Consider the following 24845-nt stretch of genomic DNA (forward strand, 5'->3'; position numbering starts at 1 on the left):
GACGTTTTAATTGCTGTGTGTTTACTGCATGCCTGAATCAACCAGAATGTAAACAAACATAAAATCGGTTCAGATAGGTTTTTGCCGATGATTGTTCTAGAGTCTTGTTTATAGTTTTGGTTATATTCGGTATATTCGGGTGTGAAAAATGGCGCCGGAGGAGATGGCCGCCGTTTTACGGTCTCCTAACCAATTGTGCTATGTGTTTTTTATCTGCAATATTTGTAAATTATTTTGTACATAATGTTTCTGCAACTTTATCTTACGGAAGAAAAGAGCTTCTGGATATCAGGACAGCGATCACTCACCTCGGATTAGAAGAAGATTTCTTCAACAACAACAAGCAGGACTCACACGATATTATATTCTCCAAACACCCCACAGGGCAGACATCCCAATTATTCGTAAAAGGAAGCGACGCAGAGGACGAAGAGCCAGATGCCTCGTCCGGACCCGCAGAAGACAACTAGGAAAGCTGCCGTTACCGTCAATATTACTCGCCAACGTGCAATCATAGGCAAAAAAACATTCTAGATCACCTGTACTCCACACACAGAGACGCGTACAAAGCTCTCCCTCGCCCCCCATTTGGTAAATCCGACCACAACTCCTCCTGATTCCTGCTTACAAGCAAAAATTAAAGCAGGAAGCACCAGTGACTCGGTCTATAAAAAATGGTCAGATGAAGCAGATGCTAAACTACAGGACTGCTTTGCTATCACAGACTGGAACATGTTCCAGGATTCTTCCGATGACATTGAGGAATACACCACATCAGTCACTGGCTTTATCAATAAGTGCATTGAGGACGTCGTCCCCACAGTGACTGTACGTACATACCCCAACCAGAAGCCATGGATTACAGGCAACATTCACACTGAGCTAAAGGGTAGAGCTGCCGCTTTCAAGGTGAGGGACTCTAACACGGAAGCTTACAAGAAATCCCTCAATGCCCTGCGATGAACCATCAAACAGGCAAAGCGTCAATACAGGGCTAAGATTGAATCATACTACATCGACTCCGACGCTTGTCGGATGTGGCAGGGCTTGCAAACTATTATGGACTACAAAGGGAAGCACAGCCGCGAGCTTCCCAGTGATACGAGCCTACCAGACGAGCTAAATCACTTCTATGCTCGCTTCGAGGCAAGCAACACTGAGGCATGCATGAGACCCTCAGCTGTTCCGGACGACTGTGTGATCACGCTCTCCGTAGCCGACGTGAGTAAGACCTTTAAACAGGTCAACATACACAAGGCTGCGGGGCCAGATTACCAGGACGGGCATTTGCTGACCAACTGGCAGGTGTCTTCACTGACATCTTCAACATGTCCCTGATTGAGTCTGTAATACCGACATGATTCAAGCAGACCACCATAGTCCCTGTGCCCAAGAACACAAAGGCAACCTGCCTAAATGACTACAGACTGTAGCACTCACGATCGTAGCCATGAAGTACTTTGAAAGGCTGGTAATGGCTCACATCAACACCATTATCCCAGAAACCCTAGACACCCAATTTGCATACCGCCCAAACAGATCCACAGATGATGCAATCTCTATTGCACTCCACACTGCCCTTTCCCACCTGGACAAAAGGAACGCCTATGTGAGAATGCTGTTCATTGACTACAGCTTAGCGCTCAACACCATAGTACCCTCAAAGCTCATCACCAAGCTAAGGATCCTGGGACTAAACACCTCCCTCTGCAACTGGATCCTGGACTTCCTGACAGGCCGCCCCCAGGCGGTGAGGGTAGGTAGCAACACATCTGCCACGCTGATCCTCAACACTGGAGCTCCCCAGGGGTGTGTGCTCAGTCCCCTCCTGTAGTCCCTGTTCACCCATGACTGCATGGCCAGGCACGACTCCAACACCATCATTAAGTTTGCTGACGACACAACAGTGTGCTGATCACCGACAACGACGAGACAGCCTATAGGGAGGAGGTCAGAGACCTGGCCAGGTGGTACCAGAATAACAACCTATCCCTCAACGTAAGCAAGACTAACGATTGTGGACTACAGGAAAAGGAGCACCAAGCACGTCCCCATTCTCATCGACGGGGCTGTAGTGGAGCAGGTTGAGAGCTTCAAATTCCTTGGTGTCCACATCAACAACAAACTAGATTGGTCCAAACACACCAAGACAGTCGTGAAAAGGGCACGACAAAGCCTATTCCCCCTCAGGAAACTAAAATGATTTGGCATGGGTCCTGAGATCCTCAAAAGTTTCAACAGCTGCAAATCGAGAGCATCCTGACCGGTTGCATCACTGCCTGGTACGGCAATTGCTCGGCCTCCGACCGCAAGGCACTTCAGAGGGTAGTGCGTACGGCCCAGTACATCACTGGGATGCCTGCCATCCAGGACCTCTACACCAGGCGGTGTCTGGAGGAAGGCCCTAAAAATTGTCAGACAAAGACTACCGCATGGCAAGCGGTACCGGAATGCCAAGTCTAGGACAAAAAGGCTTCTCAACAGTTTTTTTCCCCCAATCCATAAGACTCCTACCCGGACTATTTGCATTGTGTGCCCCCCAACCCCTCTTTTACGCTGCTGCTATTCTCTGTTTATCTTATATGCATAGTCACTTTAACTATACATTCATGTACATACTACCTAAATTGGCCCGACCAACCAGTGCTCCCGCACATTGGCTAACCGGGCTATCTGCATTGCGTCTCACCACCCGCCAACCCCTCTTTTACGCTGCTGCTACTCTCTGTTCATCATATCTGCATAGTCACTTTAACCATACCTACATGTTCATAATACCTCAATAAGCCTGACTAACAGGTGTCTGTATATAGCCTTGCTACTCTTTTTTCAAATGTATTTTTACTGTTTTATTTCTTAACTTACCTACACACACACACACACACACACACACACACACACACACACACCTTTTTTTGCGCACCATTGGTTAGAGCCTCTAAGTAAGCATTTCACTGTAAGGTCTACCTTTTGTATTCGGCGCACGTGACAAACTTTGATTTGATATTGACAACCTAAGAGAGTGGACACAAACAGACAAATGTGCCGGTTTTAAAGGTAGTCAACGATATGACATCGCAGTGGGCAACTTCCTGCTGACAGACCAACCACAACATAGCAGAAAGTTGCCCCACTGGGTATGACGGTATCATATTGCTGAGTCTACATTTCTGGGGCAACTATAGGTTAATATGATGTTTGTCAGTACACTCGACTCCCTCCATCCATCTTGATATGAGCTGTCATCCTTCTCCTGTCCCCATTGCTTATGAGAATGGAGCCATTGTAATGCATGTGCTATGCCTCTTTCCTGGGGGCTTTGGCGTGTGTGTGCGTGCATGTGTGTGTGTGCTGCTTCTGCTGCCGTGGCTGCTGGCTGTGCTTTCCCAGACAGTGGAGGATGCGCTCGCAGCAGCGCTGCCTTGCTACTCACCCTCTCCCACATGAAGCGGGTCCAGAGCGTCCCCAATCTGGCTACAGGTACACACACACACACACACACACACACACACACACACACACACACACACACACACACACACACCAACAAAACACAACCCTTATGCCTAACACACATACACAGGCCTGTACAGACTACTGTGTCATTGAGTCACACTGATGTTGAAGGGGGTAAGTGAAGGCCATGCTAACTTTTGACTGTACGCAAATAAGACGTGCGCGGTGCGTTGGGAAAGTATTCAGACCCCTTGACTTTTTCCACATTTTCTTACGTTACAGCCGTATTCTAAAATGGATTCATTATAATTTTTCTCATCAATCTACACACAATACACCATAATGAAAACAGATTTTTGGAATTTTTTGCAAATGTATAAAAACAATACCTTATTTACGTAAGTATTCAGACCCTTTGCCATGAGACTCGAAATTGAGCTTATGTGAATCCTGTTTCCATTGATTCCATTGTACAACTTGATTGGAGTCCACCTGTGGTAAATTCAATTGATTGGACATGATTTGTAAAGGCACACACCTGTCTACAGTATATAAGGTCCCACAGTTGACAGTCCATGTCAGATCAAAAACCAAGCCATGAGGTCGATGGAATTGTCCTTAGAGCTCCGAGACAGGATTGTGTCGAAGCACAGATCTGGGTAAGGGTACCAAAACATTTCTGCAGCATTGAAGGTCCCCAAGAACACAGTGGCCTCTACCATTCTTAAATGAAAAAAGAGAGCTGTCCACCCGGCCAAACTGAGCAATCAGGGGAGAAGGGCCTTGGTCAGGGAGGTGACCAAGAACCCGATGGTCACTCGGACAGAACTCCAGAGTTCCTCTGTGGAGATGGGAGTACCTTCCAGAAGGACAACCATCTCTGCAGCACTCCACCAAGCAGGCCGTTATGGTAGAGTGGCCAGACGGAAGCCACTTCTCAGTAAAAGGCACATCACAGCCTGCTTGGAGTTTGCCAAAAGGCACCTAAAGGACTCAGACCATGGAAAACAAGATTCTCTAGTCGGATGAAACCAAGATTGAGCTCTTTGGCCTGAATGCCAAGCGCCATGTCTAGAGGAAACCTGGCACCATCCCTATGGTGAAGCATGGTGGTGGCAACATCATGCTGTGGAGATGTTTTTCAGCGGCAGGGACTGGGAGACTAGTCAGGATTGATAGAAAGAAGAATGGAGCAAAGTACAGAGATCCTTGATGAAAACCTGTCCCAGAGAACTCCGGACCTCAGACTGGGCGAAAGGTTCACCCTCCAACAGGACAACGACCCTAACCACAGAGCCAAGACAACACGGGAGTGGCTTCGGGACAAGTCTCTGAATGCCGAGTTGCCGAGCCAGAGTCCGGACTTGAACCTGATCAAACATCTCTGGAGAGACCTGGAAATAGCTGTGCAGCGACACTCCCCATCCAACCTGACAGAGCCTGAGAGGATCTGCTTATAGCGTCATTCCCAAGACGACTCGAGGCTGTAATCGTTTCCAAACACTGTAAATTAGAGGTCGACCGATTATGATTTTGCAACGCCCAAACTGATACAAAAAAAGCCGGTACAGATTAATCGGCCAATTTTATTTATTATATATATATTATTATTATATTATATATATATATATATATATATTTGTAATAATGACAATTACAGCAATACTGAATGAACACTTTTATTTTAACTTAATATAATATGCTCAATTTGGTTTAAATAATGCAAAAACAAAGTGTTGGAGAAGAAAGCAAAAGTGCAATATTTGCCAAGCAAAAAAGCTAACGTTTCAGTTCCTTAATCAGAACATGAGAACATATGAAAGCTGGTGGTTCCTTTGAACATGAGTCTTCAATATTCCCAAGTAAGACGTTTTAGGTTGTAGTTATTATAGGACTATTTCTCTCTTTACCATTTGTATTTCATATACAGTGCCTTGCGAAAGTATTCGGCCCCCTTGAAATTTGCGAGCTTTTGCCACATTTCAGGCTTCAAACATAAAGATATAAAACTGTATTTTTTGTGAAGAATCAACAACAAGTGGGACACAATCATGAAGTGGAACGACATTTATTGGATATTTCAAACTTTTTTAACAAATCAAAAACTGAAAAATTGGGCGTGCAAAATTATTCAGCCCCCTTAAGTTAATACTTTGTAGCGCCACCTTTTGCTGCGATTACAGCTGTAAGTCGCTTGGGGTATGTCTCTATCAGTTTTGCACATCGAGAGACTGACATTTTTTCCCATTCCTCCTTGCAAAACAGCTCGAGCTCAGTGAGGTTGGATGGAGAGCATTTGTGAACAGCAGTTTTCAGTTCTTTCCACAGATTCTCGATTGGATTCAGGTCTGGACTTTGACTTGGCCATTCTAACACCTGGATATGTTTATTTTTGAACCATTCCATTGTAGATTTTGCTTTATGTTTTGGCTCATTGTCTTGTTGGAAGACAAATCTCCGTCCCAGTCTCAGGTCTTTTGCAGACTCCATCAGGTTTTCTTCCAGAATGGTCCTGTATTTGGCTCCATCCATCTTCCCATCAATTTTAACCATCTTCCCTGTCCCTGCTGAAGAAAAGCAGGACCAAACCATGATGCTGCCACCACCATGTTTGACAGTGGCTATGGTGTGTTCAGGGTGATGAGCTGTGTTGCTTTTACGCCAAACATAACCTTTTGCATTGTTGCCAAAAAGTTCCATTTTGGTTTCATCTGACCAGAGCACCTTCTTCCACATGTTTGGTGTGTCTCCCAGGTGGCTTGTGGCAAACTTTAAATGACACTTTTTATGGACATCTTTAAGAAATGGCTTTCTTCTTGCCACTCTTCCATAAAGGCCAGATTTGTGCAATATATGACTGATTGTTGTCCTATGGACAGAGTCTCCCACCTCAGCTGTAGATCTCTGCAGTTCATCCAGAGTGATCATGGGCCTCTTGGCTGCATCTCTGATCAGTCTTCTCCTTGTATGAGCTGAAAGTTTAGAGGGACGGCCAGGTCTTGGTAGATTTGCAGTGGTCTGATACTCCTTCCATTTCAATATTATCGCTTGCACAGTGCTCCTTGGGATGTTTAAAGCTTGGGAAATATTTTTGTATCCAAATCCGGCTTTAAACTTCTTCACAACAGTATCTCGGACCTGCCTGGTGTGTTCCTTGTTCTTCATGATGCTCTCTGCGCTTTTAACGGACCTCTGAGACTATCACAGTGCAGGTGCATTTATACAGAGACTTGATTACACACAGGTGGATTGTATTTATCATCATTAGTCATTTAGGTCAACATTGGATCATTCAGAGATCCTCACTGAACTTCTGGAGAGAGTTTGCTGCACTGAAAGTAAAGGGGCTGAATATTTTTGTTAAAAAAGTTTGAAATATCCAATAAATGTCGTTCCACTTCATGATTGTGTCCCACTTGTTGTTGATTCTTCACAAAAAAATACCGTTTTATATCTTTATGTTTGAAGCCTGAAATGTGGCAAAAGGTCGCAAAGTTCAAGGGGGCCGAATACTTTCGCAAGGCACTGTACCTTTGATTATTGGATGTTCTTATAGGCACTATAGTATTTCCAGCCTCATCTCGGGAGTTGATAGGCTTGAAGTCATAAACAGCTCGATGCTTGAAGCACAGCGAAGAGCTGCTGACAAATGCAAATCATAGACTTAATTATAAGATAAGAAAAGGTGATATTTCAGTTTTTAATACATTTGCAAACATTTCTAAAAACGTGTTTTTGCTTTGTCATTATGAAGGAAATGAACGACTTAATACATTTTTAGAATAAGGCTGTAACATAACAAAATGTGGAAAAAGTTGAGGTTTCTGAATACTTTCCGAATGCACTGTAATTGAGTAAATTACTGTCACAGTTGTTAATTTTATTAAGATTCCATTCTATTTAATAGATTCCTTGGTGGGGTTTCATGTTCTATCAAGACATAAATGGCCCCTTTGTTCAAATGTTGTCTTTTCTTCCACCTCATCCCTTCTACCGCCTTGACATCATTCACTTCCTGTTGCTTTCACTTGTCTGACTCCCTGTGACAAACCGTTGTTTGTCATCCTCCGGGACCAGCGTCCTTCTCACTATCTGTCACTCCTTTCCGTCTCCTTTCTCCTCTGCTATCACTCAATATCACTCTCTTTTCCTCATGTCAGTTTCTCAGAGCTTTGCTGTGATTGGGTAAGACTGGGCTCTGTTTGAGTTAAGAGGGAATTCCCAACCTGCTTTGCAGCGGATGTGTGCACTGTACACGGTTGGGCGTGACCACTAAAAATGGTACTGTGGTGGCTCGAAACCATAGCAACCCTGACTCACTCTTACCATTTCTGCTCTGAACTTGGATCTAGTGGGATACCGACAGGGATTTTGTGTGTTTATTAATTCATAGACTGATATCAAACACAAATATTGCTTGTATTGAACAGTGTAAAGCACGGTTCCCCAACTGGTGGCACGCGGGCCAAATCTTGCCTGCCAGCAATATCATTTGGCCCCACAAATGAATTCTGAATATCTCTTATGCTACCTACATAATGCAATAGTTACATTTAACTTCATTCATGAGGAGAGAGAATGAAGAACACAGTCAACTAATAAAGCAGGCAACGGACCATTTTTGTGATGCTGAAACGTAAAGCTGCAACCCCAGCGCAATCAATAGGAGGTGAACAGCACCTGGTGCTGAAAATATAGCTAAGTTGTTATGCAAGTTTTGCACAGCAACAGATGGAGAAGAACTACACCAGTTGAGTGATTGATTTCAACAAAAATCTTCATTTTAATTCACAAACAACAAGAGGGCATGATTGGAGTCTATTTCTTCAGAGCCTAGGCCTAAATCAAATAACTTGGCCTACCTCAGCCAGAGGCCTACTTACAATGGCAACTGACCAAAAATGTAGCATCCTACATAAAACAATAATTTAAAGGGGAAAAAAAGGTGCTGTCTGTGTCTGAATGTCTATCAGGATAGACTGCTCCTGTAACGACAGAACAAACATAAAATACTGTCCGCTTGAGACTTAAATATCCCCCGGATAAACACTCACAATAATGTTAGTATTTGCTAAATACAGTTTTATATAGGCTACTAAGTTACTTACTCAATGGGAAAAGTTGAATTTCCCCAAACGATCTTGTGGATGTTGGGTGAGATGGATGTGATTTTGATGTGCAGGCAGTCCACAATTTGATTTATGTGAATGCCGGTTCCTATCGTGACTCTATATTGCGTTCATGGAGGAAAATGAGGACTTGCAGGTATAAGGCGCCGCAAACATTGTTAGCACATAAAATGTAAGTTTCTGTGTTTTTGTGCTGTATTCCTCTGAGCATGCCCCCCAAATCTCAGCACTCCTGAGCACATCCTTGATTTGGCTCGATGTCTGTAATTCAATCAGCTCAGTTTGAATTGCGGCCTCATCTAGCGAGGGTATGGTTTTCTTAGCAAGAGACGATAATTCTCCACTTTCAGAGGATCACGTACAAATGCAACAATATCCTCGGGCATGCTCTAGTCTTCAAATCTGGTGGAGAAGGGATCCCTCACCTGCTTGGTGAAATCTTCCGTCACTTCTGTGACAATGCTGCCACCGGGTCCCTCTGCCTGTCGTTTCTTCAGTGTGCTGAAGTGCAGTAGCCTTCCAGATGACAAGTCCAAATCCAACAACTCAAGCTTCTTTGTAAAGGCCTCAAGTTTGTCCATGTCCACGACTGTTTATCCTCTTCCTTGTCACTGCACATTTAACCCAGTTTAAGTGACAGAAAATGTCAGCCAAAAAAAAAAGTGGGTGCAGCTCGCGTCAATGTTTCTGCGTTGGACCTCTGTGTGGGGCAGGAAGGCCACTTTGAAAGTTCCATGCTTAGATTCATAATGATGTCTGCGATTTGAATTCTTTTCCAACAGCAACATTTTCATTGCAAATAAGACAGACTGGCTTGGCGTTGGGAAAATATGGTAATATTAAAGCGTATCTCAGTGTACGTTCCTTAAACTTCCATTTTCAATACTTTTTGAGAGCGACATTGTATCTTGCTGTCAAGGAAATTGTTCTGAACAAATGTTGACGTTAAGAGAGTAGTGTATCGTACAGTAGGCGGTTTTCCCCACCAATCAACGCAGAGAGAAATAGGCAACAATTATCATTGAATAGAGCCAAGGTGATTTTTAGGATGCAAAATTATTATGCTATTGTCACTGAATTTATTATGTAGTAATCAGATGTGTTAAACATTTTATTCAATTTGTAGTGTAGGCCAATTAACTGTGCTAATATTATATGCTAATTATGTTCTGGTCCACTGACTATTATCTCAGAAAATAATTTGACAAACCCTAGTCTGGTGCACTAGTCACTGATGCAGGATCAGATATTATGCCATCCCCTATGACTAAAATCAGGATTGAGATGTACAATAATCTGATCCTAGGACTGTGTTTAAGCACAACTTCTACCTCAAATCTGCTGTTTAGAACAAGATGACAGATTGAAGTGCGGCCTGCCTCAGGCTGTTCGTTTTAGGAACCCAGCTAGCGCTCCGTAGGGGGTGAAACCACATGACAGGACACTTTAGCGTTTTAATTTCCCTGCCCTGAAAAGTAATGGACCGCTCCCCCACGTTGCTCATGGGTAACGTAGTGAAAGACATTTCCCCCGAAATTACAATGCAAGGCAACAACGGCTTCACACACGGCGGCATCAGCTATTAACGACATATCCTGTCAACGCCAAATATCTCCGGATACCCAGAATTCCCTGGGTGATGGCGTGCAGCGGGGGCGAGAGCTATTAAGCCTTGCCAGGGATATCAAAACACCCTCCGCACCTCATGAAATTTTCAACGCTCGTTCCGGCTACACACACACACACGCACACACACACACACACACGCACACACAAACATGCGCACACACAAACATGCGCACAGAGAAACACTCTCGCAACACACACACACACACACACACACACACATATATACACACACACACAAACATGCGCACAGAGAAACACTCTCGCAACACACACACAGGGGCGTGCACACACAAACACACATGCACAGAGAAACACCCTGTGGACGGTAACACAGGGTCATGTTCAATAGGGCACAGCGTGGCAAAACGTTTTGCAACGGAAAACAAGCATTTCTTATTGGGAAAGTTCAGGTGGTACCTCCCCCTTTCACTCTGATGTGTTGCGTTTGGTGCTGAATGAGCACGACCCTGGTTTCGATCTCTCTCGCGTGCCCTGGGTCATAATGTCCTGGCTTTGTCTCTTGGCTCTATTGGCTTTTGTAAGGGCTGCGTTCAGAAGGGCACAACGTTGAGATGAGAATAGATTGTGTAGAACACAACCTTGGGGAACATTCTGATAGAAATCGATTGTGTAGAACAGACATGCCTCTGACAGCACTCTATATTAACTGTGTCCCTTCTATGTATCATTGAGTTGTCCCCTTTTCCTTCCCTAAATGTTCCTCTCACCCTCTTTCAGCAGTCTGTCACATTCATTTGGATATGTGTTCAAACTACTGAACCCACCATTCAAATGTCTCTTTTGCTGCCTATTGTTGAGGATCATGCATACTAAAAGTCACATGTTAATGTGTGTTCATTTTCTCCTCACAGGGAGTGATTCTCACTCGTCAGATTCAGGTAACTACCATTCAATGTAGTACGTCTTGACACAATTCTCATATCCAATTTATCTTTGACTGTTAGTTGTGAAAAGGGATACACCGTGTGTTGGCATCAAGGGGTCTAGTTGTTATGTAAGGCCTGTCACCTGTGTGTGTGTGTGTGTGTGATCCAGATGCTTGGAGGTCGCGTAGCACCGACGGCCTGAGGAACGGCGACGACGTCAGTTCTTCCCTGGCCGCCAAGGGCTTCCGCAGCGTTAGACCCAACCTGCAAGACAAGAAGTCCCCCACACAGGTGAATACACACACACACACACACACACACATACATACACACACATACTGTGCCTTGTTGAATTCCTATACAGCTTTTTACTGTGTTTAATCATTTTAACCAGAGTATTCACACCACACTGATTGATTTTGGTGGCAAAGCTACCATTGTTGAATCCGTAGTATTAAAGCAGTATGAATCATTCTTTATCAGGGAGTTTATAATGTGAATAAATCCTACAGTGTTATTCCTTCATCCCTTCCCCACCAGTGCCTCCAGATAATTTCCTGTGAAGTTTTTCTGTTGATTCAAGTTGATAAGTTGTTTTCCCCAGCGGCTGTGTAGAGACTAATCAAAGATTCCTTTCATTCTCCAGAGGAGTGTGTGTTCAGTGTTTATGCGTCATTTGAGGAAGATGATAAACGCAGCAAGGAAGCAGTCGGCTCCACACATCTCTTCAATCTTCTAAAATTATCTTTATTTGATTCCAGGCCACATTTTTGTGACGCTGGCGTCAAAGTGGAAAATAAATCGCACCACAACCTCATAAAATGTTTACAACAGAGAGGGAAAAAATGAATATATTCCGGTCAAGGGTGTATTGTTCTTGTATTATACTTTGGCCTGGATTTTGTCTGTCTAAGATCTTTATGTCAATCATTCCATTGGTAAACAATGTGTGTTTGTTTGCTGTTTTCTCTGATTCTAATTGGCTGCGTAGGCTGTCAATCAGGTCCCCCTCCCGCCCCCTAGGAGAGAGAGCTACCCCTCCACCGCCACAGGTGCAATCCCCCCCTCCTACAGCTCCCTCCTAGCCGAGACCCTCGGACCCGGGATGCTAGCCCTCTCCAACGAGAAGGCCATCCTGAAAGAGTCTTACACAGTCAAGAGCAGGTCTTCTTACTCCCACCATCAGACTACTATCACCACTTCTGCACCCCAATCTGAACCCGAACCCAACCCCCAGCCCCCACAAACAAACCCTCAGTCTCCCCTCGCCAACCCCATCCCCAATGACACCAGCAAGGTCAAAGCCTCCACAGCTACTTCCTCCACCACCACCCAGCTTCAGGCTGCAGAGCGCAAGGTGTCCTCCCTCAGACTCACCCCCGTCACCATCCCTGATCCCCCCTCCCACCAGCCCATCCCCCAGCCTGAGACTCTCACCACCTCCCTTCCTCCCCCTAACCTTCCCCCCCGTAGAGACTCCTCCATCGGCCCCCAAAGCCAGCACACAGCCTCTCTCTCCGTCCAGATGGCCCCGCGGAACCCCAAACCACCGGGCTCCAAGGCCCCTACCCTGGAGCCCAAGGCCGCAGCTTCTGACCCTGGGGAGGGCAGGAAGGTGAAGGCCCCCCCTCCAGTTCCACCTCTACCGTCCGCAGCGAATGTGGTGGTACTATAACTGACTTCCAGTTTCCTAATCAACCTCTGTCAGTTATTCTTCAACTGCACCACTGTGGTTTGTCAGGCACAACCAACCAACCAACCAGACTAACTGGGATTGTGTGCGTGTGTTTGTGCATTTGTCTGGGGGATGGCCAGATTTAGAAGCACAGTGTGTTTTGTTCAGTGTCCGATATCTTCAAACACCGTGATTGCACTAATCCAATCTCTTACCCCACAGTGAAGGTAACAACAGTCTGCCCACTATAATGCATTGTGACAAAACACCACATCATTTCCTGTCACACAGTGTCACTTCCTGTCCTGTTTGGACCACCCAACCATGCACAGCCGCATCAGTTTAAACTCTCTCACCCTCCCTTTCTTCCTCTTCCATAACCCCCTTCCATCCTACCAGGGCTCGCCTCCTCACCCCTGCTTCCCCGACCACAGAGCCCGGCGTTCACCTTACAACCGCCACAGCGCCGGCTCACTGGACTACCTGGCAGGCTTCAAAGCCCTGTCGCCCACCCCGTACGCCCCATCCCCATACGCCACCTTGGGGCGCAGTGGGGGGGACCGAATGCACAAAATTGGCCTAGTCGGCGGGGTTAAAGTAAGCGTGGTTAGTGCTGATGGATGTATGGGGGGCATGTCACCCTCGCTCTCCCCAGTGACAGTGTCAGAGCTCAGCCAGTACTCATCCTCCATGGCAGGCCTCCTGGAGGAGCTCCAGATCTGCAGCCTAGACTCCCCCGGCGTGTCTCCCACACCCTCGCCCACCCTCAGCCACATGTCGACCTCCGCGTCCACCACGGGCAACGACGAGGCGCCGCCGCTAACCTCCGCCGCTGCTGCCACTAACGTAACTATCCCCCCCCCACCCCCACAACGTCGCTAACTACTGGCTACACCAAGGAAGCTTGAGTCCCCCCCCCCCAGCCCCCAAACCTGTTACCCACCCAGACATTCCAGTGTTTACAGGCTCCTCCAACTAATCCACTCACCCGTCTTTGAGTGAGGCGCTCTTGTATGCCCTACCCCCTTGTCCCTGTCATAACATCTCCCTTCTCTCTCTTCTGAGGGTTTAGTCTAACAACGTCTTTGTGCGCCGTGGTCCCACCTATGTGACGTGTCTTTTGTGTGTGTTTCTCACATACCAAAATGTGAGGATTTGTCCAACTGCCATTAACTCTTAGGCACTACAACTTATTTCCTATGTCTGTTAAATCATTGTGGGAGTTTTGATTGTTGGTCTTTCAATGTGACAGTGATGTGACACAGTCTTCTATGTTTGCACTGTGTCGTTTCTAACCAATAAGGACATCCCTGATTGCAGTAAGCCCATGTTTGTTGATTTCCAGCTACTCGACTACTTCCTTTGAACTAACCTGTTTATGTTCTCTCTGATGCAGCACGATTTTCCAATACTGTCTGTTGCACTCCTCTCCTAACAATCAGATTGACCTATTTCACTTTGGCCCTTAAAATCTACTCGTATGGTTATTTCAGTCTTACTGGTAACCTGTTCTTATTACAGACTCATCGATTCTTAGTAGCGAGTCTTTGATTCTTAACCAGCTGATATCATGCGGGTGTCTGTCTCATCAGTTTTGACAGCTATAAACTTTTACCCTCTGGTTCTGATGTCCTGTCTGTCTGTCTGTCTGTCTTCTCTCTTTTTCTCTCACTCTTCATCTCCCCTCGCTCTCTCTTTTTCTCTCACTCTCTGTCCCCTCCAGGGCCAAGCTATTCAAGTGGCTATGAATGGAAGTCCGCCCCACCCCCAGAGACCCTCCTCACCCCCGGCCTACCCCCCTCTCCCCGCCTCGTTCAGCCCAGGGGTGGTTCACATGCAGAGTCGGAGCGCAGGTGAGAGCGGGGATCCCGACCTGTGTCAGCCTGGGCTGATTTTAGAATTTTTGTCTTGTGCAAGCAGGCATTTGTTCTGATATGAACCACAGTGCCATATTGCTGAGTCTACCTTTTAAAGAAAATAATGAGCACAGAATAAGGCTTGACAAAACAAAAAAAATTCAATCAACCACTACATAACCAGGAACTCTTACGCTAAGAACGGTCCTGAACCACAATGTACGCCTCCACACAAAGTAAGCCAACTGATTACCGGTATTCTGATGTCTGTGAATGTACGCGTAGTCACGACACTGCGGTGATTTACCTTAAACCCAATCTTTGACTTTGTTCTGATGTTGATCCCCTCACTATTACTACCGCCCAGAGATAATGGCTCTTTAATGCACTTGTCTAGTTAGTTGATGTAATGGGACTATTGAGGTTTGCAGGATATGATGTATTTACACCCATTAGAGGCAGACGGGACCTAATCGATAGGGGAGCACAGTGGGAAATGAATGGCTGACAAAGTGGACCTGGCAGTGGGAATATGCTTATTGGCTCATAACTCGCATCAGCGTTGCACAGCCCTACATTTACTATGATATACTGGACACACTGTATACACACTGAGTGTACAAAGCATTAGGAACACCTCTTTCCATGACACTGACCAGGTGAAAGCTATGATCCCTTGTTGATGACACTTCAATCAGCGTAGATGAAGGGGGGGAGACGGAGTAGGATTTTGAAGTAGGATTTTTAAGCCTTGAGACACTTGGGTTTTTCATGCTCAACATTTTCCCCGTGACTATCAAGAATGGTCCACCACCCAAAGGACATCCAGGGTGGTGCAACTCAATATTAGGAAGTTGTTCTTAATGTTTGATATACTCAGTGGATATCTCTAATAAACTTGTTTCCCCACTAGTCTGAAGTGATTGGCTAACCAACATTGTGGATAAGAGTGTGTGTGTGGTGAGGGGGCTGCTGTTTAGTACGTTTGTTTGTGTGTGTGTGACTGCGTGTGTACGTCTGTATGAAATGCAGAATGTAAGGAGAGCGTGTACGTTTGTGTGTTTTCTGGGCCAGCCCATCCAAATCACTCACGTCAGTTCACTGTCCTCTCTTCCTTCCTCTATTCATCCCTTTTTTTCGCTTCTTCTCTCCCCTTCCACATACTACTCTACACTACACACACACACACACACACCATAAAGAAGGTTCAGAGTCGGTGATGTCGGGCCACACCAGTGTGAGCAGCACGGTGCCCATCGCCCGCTTTTCAGAGGAAGAGAAGAGGGTGTCGGTCATCAAGGCGCCCCACTACGAGGGCATCGGCCCCGTGGATGACACGGGCATCCCAATCGCCATTCGCACGGTGAGGCGAGGACCCACACAGTCACACACATACATGCATGCATGTACACGCAGGCATACAGACAAGACAAGTGCAACAAAACAAACTCTTTGGACACCTACTTTAAGAACACATTTTAAGAAGGCTTAAAAGCTCTGTTTCATTTTAAGTGGGATGAATTTCGCTACAGAGCAGTAAGCCTGTATTCCATATCTGGTGGTCGTTGACGGTGGCTCTGTCCCACACGGCACCCGATTCCCTTTATAGTGCACCACTATTGACCGGAACCCATGTAGCTTGGCCAAAAGTAGTGCACGATGTAGGGAACAGGGGGCCGTTTGGGATGCACTCAATGTGTGTTGTGGAGTTTCATGACTCACCATTGTGTTTTTCCTTGGGGAACGTGGAGTACCTCTGGCCCTGACTATCCCTGTCTGCTTCTGATATGTGAGCAGGGCCCAGTGGGAGGAATGCTTTTGAGATGTCAGCAGCTTTAGACCCCTTATTCAGAGCCCTTTCTCTCTCTCTCACCCTTTTTCTCTCTCCCTACCTTTTTATGTACGCTAGCTATAATTAGGGACTTAGTCAAAGTCCTCGTTATTGTACTACAGGGCAATGAGCAGCCTTTTTCTCTCTCTCTCTCTCTGTCTCTCTCTCTCTGTGTGTGTGTGTGTGTGTGTGTACCCGCATCCAAGTGTGTATGTATCTCAGCCGTCTATAACAGTACTTCAGACACTAGTCCTCGCTCTATTGTGAAGCGCATGGAGAAGGGGAGAGAGGCAGAGAGAGAGACAGATGCGCTGTGCGGAAAATGTTTCTGGCCCCTCGCTGGTAACCATGGTATTAGCGGGGGTGTAGCCAGGCTTGGGCCATCTGGGTACGTCTGGTCAAACACACACACACACATACGCACACACTAGTCAGGTCGCGGTTGCGGTCAATGCTATCGACTGGCCAAGAAATGAACTTCCGCTGTCAGCCGATGACAGATGACTGAGTGTGTGGGAGTGTGTGTGCGTGACAAACAAAAACACGTGGCTATGCACACAGACTTTTCTTTGCACGTGTCCTGTCCATCCATCCATCTATCCATCCATCGATCCGCCTCTCTGGCCGCCCGTCTGCCTGCCTGCCTATCTGTCCGTCTGTCCGTAGCCTACATTGATTTCTGATTGTTTTCTCTCTCCCCACAGACGGTGGATAGGCCGAAGGACTGGTACAAGACCATGTTCAAGCAGATCCACATGGTTCACAAAGCAGGTGGGGTGGATGTACAGTAGACTGGAGGAGACCGTACACTGTGTCCATTGCAATGTGTACGGTCATCCCATTTTATTGGTCCCATGTGCCTAATACGACAGGGGGGGGGGTGCACTATATATACAAAAAGATCTGGACATCCCTTAAAATGAGTGGATTCGGTTATTTCAGCCGCACCCGTTGCTGACAGGTGTATAAAATCGAGCGCACAGCCATGCAATCTCCATAGACAAACATTGGCAGTAGAATGGCCTTACTGAAGAGCTCAGTGACTTTCAACGTGGTGCCGTCAAAGGATGCCAACTTCCCAACAAGTCAGTTTGTCAAATTTCTGCCCTGCTAGATCCCCCGGTCAACTGTAAGTGCTGTTATTGTGAAGTGGAAACGTCTAGGAGCAACAACAGCTCGGCCACGAAGTGGTAGGCCACACAAGCTCACAGAACGGGTCCGCTGAGTGCTGGAGCGCATAGGGTGTAAAAAATTGGGTTTCAGCCTAAGATCACCATGCGCAATGCCAAGCATCGGCTGGAGTGGTGTAAAGCTCGCTGCGATTGGAGCAGTGAAAATGCGTTCTCTGGAGTGATGAATCACGCTTCGCTATCTGGCAGTCTGACGGACAACTCTAGGTTTGGCGGATGCCAGGAGAACGGGACCTGCCCCAATGAATAGTGGCAACTGTAAAGTTTGGTGGAGGAGGAAAAATGGTGTGGGGCAGTTTTTCATGGTTTGGGCTAGTCCCCTTAATTCCAGTGAAGGGAAATCTTAACGCTACAGCATACACTGACATTCTAGACGATTCTGCACTTCCAACTTTGTGGCAAATGTTTGGGGAAGGCCCTTTCCTGTTTCAGCATGAGAATGCCCCCGTGCACAAAGTGAGGTCCATACAGAAATGAGTTGTCGAGATCGGTGTGGAAGAACTTGACTGGCCCGCATAGAGCCCTGACCTCAACCCCATCGAACATCGTTGGGATTAATTGGATCGCCGACTGCAAGCCAGGCCTAATCGCCCAACGTCAGTGCCCGAACTCACTAATGCTCTTGTGGCTGACTAGAAGCAATTCCCCGCAGCAATGTTCCATCTAATGGAAAGCCTTCCCAGAGGAATGGAGGCTGTTATACCAGCGAAGGGGGGACCAACTCCATATTAATGCCCTTGATTTTGGAATGAGATGTTCAGCAGGTGTCCACATACTTTTGGTCATGTAGTGTATGTGTGTGTGTGGATGGACATGCATGTATTGTGTTTGTGTGTGTGGGTTTCTCTATGTGCCCTTTTTGAGCCAGAACTCATTAGACAGAGAGACAGAGTGTAGAAGGGGGAGAGACTGAGACGGATACAGGGAGGGCAATAGAAAGAGAAAGAAGAGGGAAGGACTGAGACGGATACAAGGAGGGCAATAGAAAGAGAAAGAAGAGGAAGGGACTGAGTGGGAGAAGCGGTGTCTAAATCGAACCTACAGATGCACTGCCGCGATCGCTGCACTGTTGTGTGGGCGTCACCAAATCACATAGTCAATACAAGGCATATTTGTTCTTAACAACACACACACACACACACACACATACATACACACACACAGTATATTGTAGTTCTCAAAGGTTTATGTCAATAGTCAGCCCTTCATTATCCTGGGTCCTTATACTTTGATCTTCAGTATTCACCCAGCTGATAAGCTACCTAGGGTGCCTTAGTGTGCGCACTGATGTTTTCCCTGAGACGGGCAGAATATTTCTGCAGTAATGGAGGTAGGGAATCTATGTGTGTGTGTGCGTACAAATGGAGGCGGGGAAAAGGGTGCTCTCGGCAGGGTGTGTGTGTTCTGCTCACCTTCTTCCGTGTTTTTACAGATGACGACTATGCCGACTCGTACAACGCCACATACACTGTCAGCGGTGACAGTGGTAAGCGTCTCAAAGATCTCTTCTTGAAGATTCAAATGTATGCCGCTGGTTCGTCACGTTGTCCTGTGTTCAAGGACAATGAAAACACCTGACTCACAAGAATGCTTAGTTTACCAGCCCCTTCTTCTCCTTTCTTTTCACTCTTTCTGTCTTTATCGCTCTCTTTCTATTTTTCCCACCCCACCATATCTCTCTCTCTCTATTCTTCCTCCACCTCTTTCTCTATTTCTCTCTCTTCTCTCTTCTCTCCTCTCTCTCTCTCCATATCTCTCTCTCCATCTCTCTCCTCTCTCTCCTCTCTCTCCTCTCTCTCCTCTCTCTCCTCTCTCTCCTCTCTCTCCTCTCTCCTCTCTCTCCTCTCTTTCCTCTCTCTCTCCTCTCTCTCTCTCCTCTCCTCTCTCTCCTCTCTCTCCTCTCTCTCCTCTCTCTCCTCTCTCCTCTCCTCTCTCCTCTCCCTCTCCCCTCTCCTCTCCTCTCCTCTCTCTCCTCTCCTCTCTCTCTTCTCTCCTCTCTTCTCTCTCTTCTCTCCTCTCTCCTCTCCCATCTCTCCTTCCCTCTCCTCCTCTCCTCTCCTCTTCTCTCCTCTCTTCTCTCTCTTCTCTCCTCTCCTCTCTCTTCTCTTCTCTCTCTCCTCTCTCTCTCTCCTCTCCTCTCTCTCTCTCCTCTCCTCTCTCTCTCTCCTCTCTCCTCTCCTCTCTCCTCTCCTCTCTCCTCTCCTCTCTCCTCTCCTCTCTCCTCTCTCCTCTCTCTCTTCTCTCTCCTCTCTCTCTCCTCTCTCTCCTCTCTCTCTTCTCTCTCCCCTCTCCTCCTCTCTCTCTCCTCTCTCTCCTCTCTCTCCTCTCTCTCTTCTCTCTCCCCTCTCCCCTCTCCTCTTCTCTCCTCTCCTCTCCTCTCCTCTCTCTCTTCTCTCTCCTCTCTCTCTTCTCTCTCCTCTCTCTCTTCTCTCTCTTCTCTCCTCTCCTCTCTCTCCTCTCTCTATCTCTATATTTCTCTATCTATATCTCTCTCTCCTATCTATCTATAGACACATATGGTCAGTCCTCCAACCCCACCGTGGCCTACCCTCCCCCCAGGACACAAACGTACCGGCCCCTGGCCAAGAGCCCGTCGGACAACGGAGGCCCCGGGACCTTCAGGGAGCCCTCCCCCGTGCCACCGCCACCTCCGCCCAAGCCCTCCCTCTTACAGCTGAGGTCCAGAGACAGCGACCGGGAGCGAGACTCGCCCGACACCATGTAAGACACTGCGATCTGGTTTTCTTTCGCTTGGTCCTAGACCAAGTCTACATCTTAGGCCTAGTCTGCAATGTAGGCCTAGACATAGGCTTTGTCCTTACCGAGGCCTAGTCACTTGAGACCCTCACCGTAGGTGTTACCTAGGTCTAGGTCTCATCTTAAACTAGGTCCAAGATCACACTGATGTTTTTTTTATTTATTTTCGCACCAGGAATCAGTGGGGCCCTCCCGATAGGAAAGTGGACACTAGAAAGTACCGCGCTGAACCCAGGAGTATATTTGAGTACGAGCCAGGGAAATCATCCATTCTGGAGCAGGAGAGGCCGGTGAGTGCCCAAAAGCACGTCTTGTCACTTTTTGTATTAGCCTACATCAGGGTGTCAAACTCAATTCCCGGAGGGCCATGTGTTTCCTGGTTTTTGTTATTCCCTTTCAATTGATGTCCAATTAGACTGCCATAAATGAATCCAACAACCAGGTGAGGGGAGTTCCTAACTAATCAAAGGGAGGAGCGAAAACCCGCTGACACTTAGCCCTTCAGGAATTTAGTTTGACACCCCTGGCCTACATTGTCATTATCTAAGCCATTTAAAACTCCCCGTAATCACCCTCTAATCTACAGCGTCCTTGTTTCCTAATAAGCGAGTGATCTCCAACTCTCGGTCGTGGAGAGCTAAATGGAGGTGTTGGCTTTTGTTCCTGCCCAGCACGAATACATCTGATTCCAGATATTAAGATCCAGAGTGAATAAGAAGTGTGTTTTTGGAGCTGGGTTGGAACAAAACCCTGTACACACCAAGGCTCTGTCTACAGGAACAGAGTTGGAGACCCCTGACTTACACTCTAGGAAGAAGCCTTTAGAGGTGCTGTACCTCAACCATTAGGGAGATAAAGGCATTTCTATTACGTGTCCTGAAGTGGTCGAACTGACTGACTGCTATTTTGGGCTGATATGCTTGTTAAGGTTCAGTAGGAAAGCAATTATATAATAGTGGTATTTTTAAGCCCGAGGGGGGACTGATCCTTGAATGTGTATTTTTAGAAAGGTAATGGCCTTTGAGTGTTAATAATATAGATGTTCTGTTAGTGAACTTAAGTTTCGTAATAATGTCATTTCTGAAATTAGTCATAAAACTAATTTAAGATTATTAATGTCCCATGTGCTTTATATGCACCTTTATGTACACTGCTCAAAAATATAAAGGGAACACTTAAACAACACAATGTAACTCCAAGTCCATCACACTTCTGTGAAATCAAACTGTCCACTTAGGAAGCAACACTGACAATAAATTTCACATGCTGTTGTGCAAATGGAATAGACAACAGGTGGAAATTATACGCAATTAGCAAGACATCCCCAATAAAGGAGTGGTTCTGCAGGTGGTGACCACAGACCACTTCTCAGTTCCTATGCTTCCTGGCTGATGTTTTGGTCACTTTTGAATGTTGGCGGTGCTTTCACTCTAGTGGTAGCATCAGACGGAGTCTACAACCCACACAAGTGGCTCAGGTAGTGCAGCTCATCCAGGATGGCACATCAATGCGAGGTGTGGCAAGAAGGTTTGCTGTGTCTGTCAGCGTAGTGTCCAGAGCATGGAGGCGCTACCAGGAGACAGGCCAGTACATCAGGAGACATGGAGGAGGCCGTAGGAGGGCAACAACCCAGCAGCAGGACCGCTACCTCCGCCTTTGTGCAAGGAGGAGCAGGAGGAGCACTGCCAGAGTCCTGCAGAATGACCTCCAGCAGGCCACAAATGTGCATGTGTCTGCTCAAACGGTCAGAAACAGACTTCATGAGGGTGGTATGAGGGCCGACGTCCACAGGTGGGGGTTGTGCTTACAGCCCAACACCGTGCAGGACGTTTGGCATTTGCCAGAGAACACCAAGATTGGCAAATTCGCCACTGGCGCCCTGTGCTCTTCACAGATGAAAGCAGGTTCACACTGAGCACATGTGACAGACGTGACAGTCTGGAGACGCCGTGGAGAACATTCTGCTGCCTGCAACATCCTCCAGCATGACCGGTTTGGCAGTGGGTCAGTCATGGTGTGGGGTGGCATTTCTTTGGGGGGCTCACACAGCCGAGATGAGATCTTCAGACCCCTTGTGAGACCATATGCTGGTGCGGTTGGCCCTGGGTTCCTCCTAATGCAAGACAATGTTAGACCTCATGTGGCTGGAGTGTGTCAGCAGTTCCTGCAAGAGCAAGGCATTGATGCTTTGGACTGGCCCGCCTGTTCCCCAGACCTGAATCCAATTGAGTACATCTGGGACATCATGTCTCGCTCCATCCACCAACGCCACGTTGCACCACAGACTGTCCAGGAGTTGGCGGATGCTTTACTCCAGGTCTGGGAGGAGATCCCTCAGGAGACCATCCACCACCTCATCAGGAGCATGCCCAGGCGTTGTAGGGAGGTCATACAGGCACGTGGAGACCACACACACTACTCAGCCTCATTTTGACTTGTTTTAAGGACATTACATCAGAGTTGGATCCGCCTGTAGTGTGGTATTCCACTTCAATTTTGAGTGTGACTCCAAATCCAGACCTCTATGGGTTGATAAATTTGATTTCCATTGATTATTTTTGTGTGATTTTTGTTGTCTGCACATTCAACTATGTAAAGAAAAAAGTATTTAATAAGAATATTTCATTCATTCAGATCTAGGATGTGTTATTTTAGTGTTCCCTTTATTTTTTTGAGCAGTGTATATACAGTGCATCCATAAAGTATTCAGACCCCTTGACATTTTACACATTTTGTTACAGCCTTATAGTGCCTTGCAAAAGTATTCATCCCCCTTGGCGTTATTCTTATTTTGTTGCATTACAACCTGTAATTTAAATAGGTTTTTATTTGGTTTTCATGTAATGGACATGCACAAAATAGTCCAAATTGGTGAAGTGAAATGAAAGAGTCTCAGAGCCTGCAACACCACTAAGCAAGCGGCACCATGACGACCAAAGGAGTACAGCTCAGGGTTGGGTTATAAAAAAGTATCTGAAACTTTGAACATCCCATGGAGCACCATTAAATCAATTATTAAACATTTTTAAGAATATGGCACCACAACAAACCTGCCAAGATGGCCACCCACCAAAACTCACAGACCAGGCAAGGAGGGCATTAATCAGATGCAAGGAAGAGACCAAAGACAACCCTGAAGGAGCTGCAAAGCTCCACAGCAGAGATTGGAGTGTCTGTCCAAAGGACCACTTTAAGCTGTACACTCCACAGAGCTGGGCTTTATGGAAGAGTAGCCATTGCTTAAAGATAAAAAATAAGCAAACACGTTTGGTGTTCTCCAAAAGGCATATGGGAGACTCCCCAAACGCATAGGAGATGGTACTCTGGTTAGATGAGACTAAAATTGAGCTTTTTGGCCATCAAGGAAAACGCTGTGTCTGGCGCAAACCCAAAACCTCTCATCCTCCCGAGAACCCTATCCCCACAGTGAAGCATTGTGGTGGCAGCAGCATCATGCTGTGGGGATGTTTTCATCAGCAGGGACTGGGAAACTGGTCAGAATTGAAGGAATGATGATTGCGCTAAATGCAGGGAATTTCTTGAAGGAAACCTGTTTGTCTTCCAGAGATTTGAGACTGGGACGGAAGTTCACCTTCCAGCAGGACAATGACCCTAAGCATACCGCTAAAGCAACACTGGAGTGGTTTAAGGGAAACATTTAAAGACCTCAATCTAATTGAGAATATGTGGTATGACTTAAAGATTGTTGTACACCAGCGGAACCCATCCAACTTGAAGGAGCTGAAGCAGTTTTGCCTTGAAGAATGGGCAAGAATCCCAGTGGCTAGATGTGCCAAGCTTATAGAGACATACCCCAAGAGACTTGCAGATGTAATTGCTGCAAAAGGTGGCTCTACAAGGTATTGACTTTGTGGGGTGAATAGTTATGCACGCTCAAGTTTTCTGTTTTTTTTGTCATGTTTGTTTCACAATAGAAAAATGTTGCATCCTCAGTGGTAGGCATGTTGTCTAAATCAAAGTATACAAGCCCCCCCAAAAAATCTATTTTAATTCTAGGTTGTAAGGCAAGAAAATAGGAAAAATGCCAAGTGGGGTGAATACTTTCGTAAGCCACTGTATTTTAAAATTGATAAAATTACTTTTTTTCCCCTCATCAATCTACAAACAATACCCCATGATGACAAAGCAAAAACAGTCATTATTTTATTTAGTTTTTTGCTATGAAACTCGAAGTTGAGCTCAGATGCATTCTGTTTCTATTGATCATCCTTGAGATGTTTCTACAACTTGAAGTCCACCTGTGGTATATGCATTTGATTGGACAGGTGTGTGCCTTTCCAAATCATGTCTATATACGTTCCCACAGTTGAAAACCAAGCCATGAGGTCGTAGGAATTGTCCGTAGAGCTCTGAGACAAGATTGTGTCGAGGCACAGATTTGGGGAAGGGTACCAAAAAATAACTACAGGATTGA

At 46.4% G+C, this 24845-nt stretch overlaps 1 protein-coding gene across 9 annotated transcripts in view; it reads left to right on the plus strand.

Moving 5' to 3' along the window:
- sorbs2a (sorbin and SH3 domain containing 2a) overlaps positions 1-24845 on the plus strand; it is a 105671-nt gene that overhangs the window by 51028 nt on the left and 29798 nt on the right. For 4 of the 9 annotated variants that reach the window (XM_036933530.1, XM_036933532.1, XM_036933534.1 and 1 more), the window contains exons 4-13: positions 3391-3480; positions 11087-11113; positions 11271-11392; positions 12093-12767; positions 14500-14629; positions 15835-15995; positions 17168-17234; positions 19086-19139; positions 20164-20374; positions 20586-20700. In XM_036933530.1, coding sequence (XP_036789425.1) covers positions 3391-3480; positions 11087-11113; positions 11271-11392; positions 12093-12767; positions 14500-14629; positions 15835-15995; positions 17168-17234; positions 19086-19139; positions 20164-20374; positions 20586-20700 — 1652 coding nt within the window. Of the gene's footprint in view, positions 1-3390; positions 3481-11086; positions 11114-11267; positions 11393-12092; positions 12768-13473; positions 13623-14499; positions 14630-15834; positions 15996-17167; positions 17235-19085; positions 19140-20163; positions 20375-20585; positions 20701-24845 lie in introns of those variants that run through there. The other 5 variants (XM_036933531.1, XM_036933535.1, XM_036933533.1 and 2 more) reach the window with 5 other exon arrangements.

The sequence above is a fragment of the Oncorhynchus mykiss genome, chromosome 10 (genome assembly GCF_013265735.2).
Source record: "Oncorhynchus mykiss isolate Arlee chromosome 10, USDA_OmykA_1.1, whole genome shotgun sequence".
NCBI lineage: Eukaryota > Metazoa > Chordata > Actinopteri > Salmoniformes > Salmonidae > Oncorhynchus > Oncorhynchus mykiss.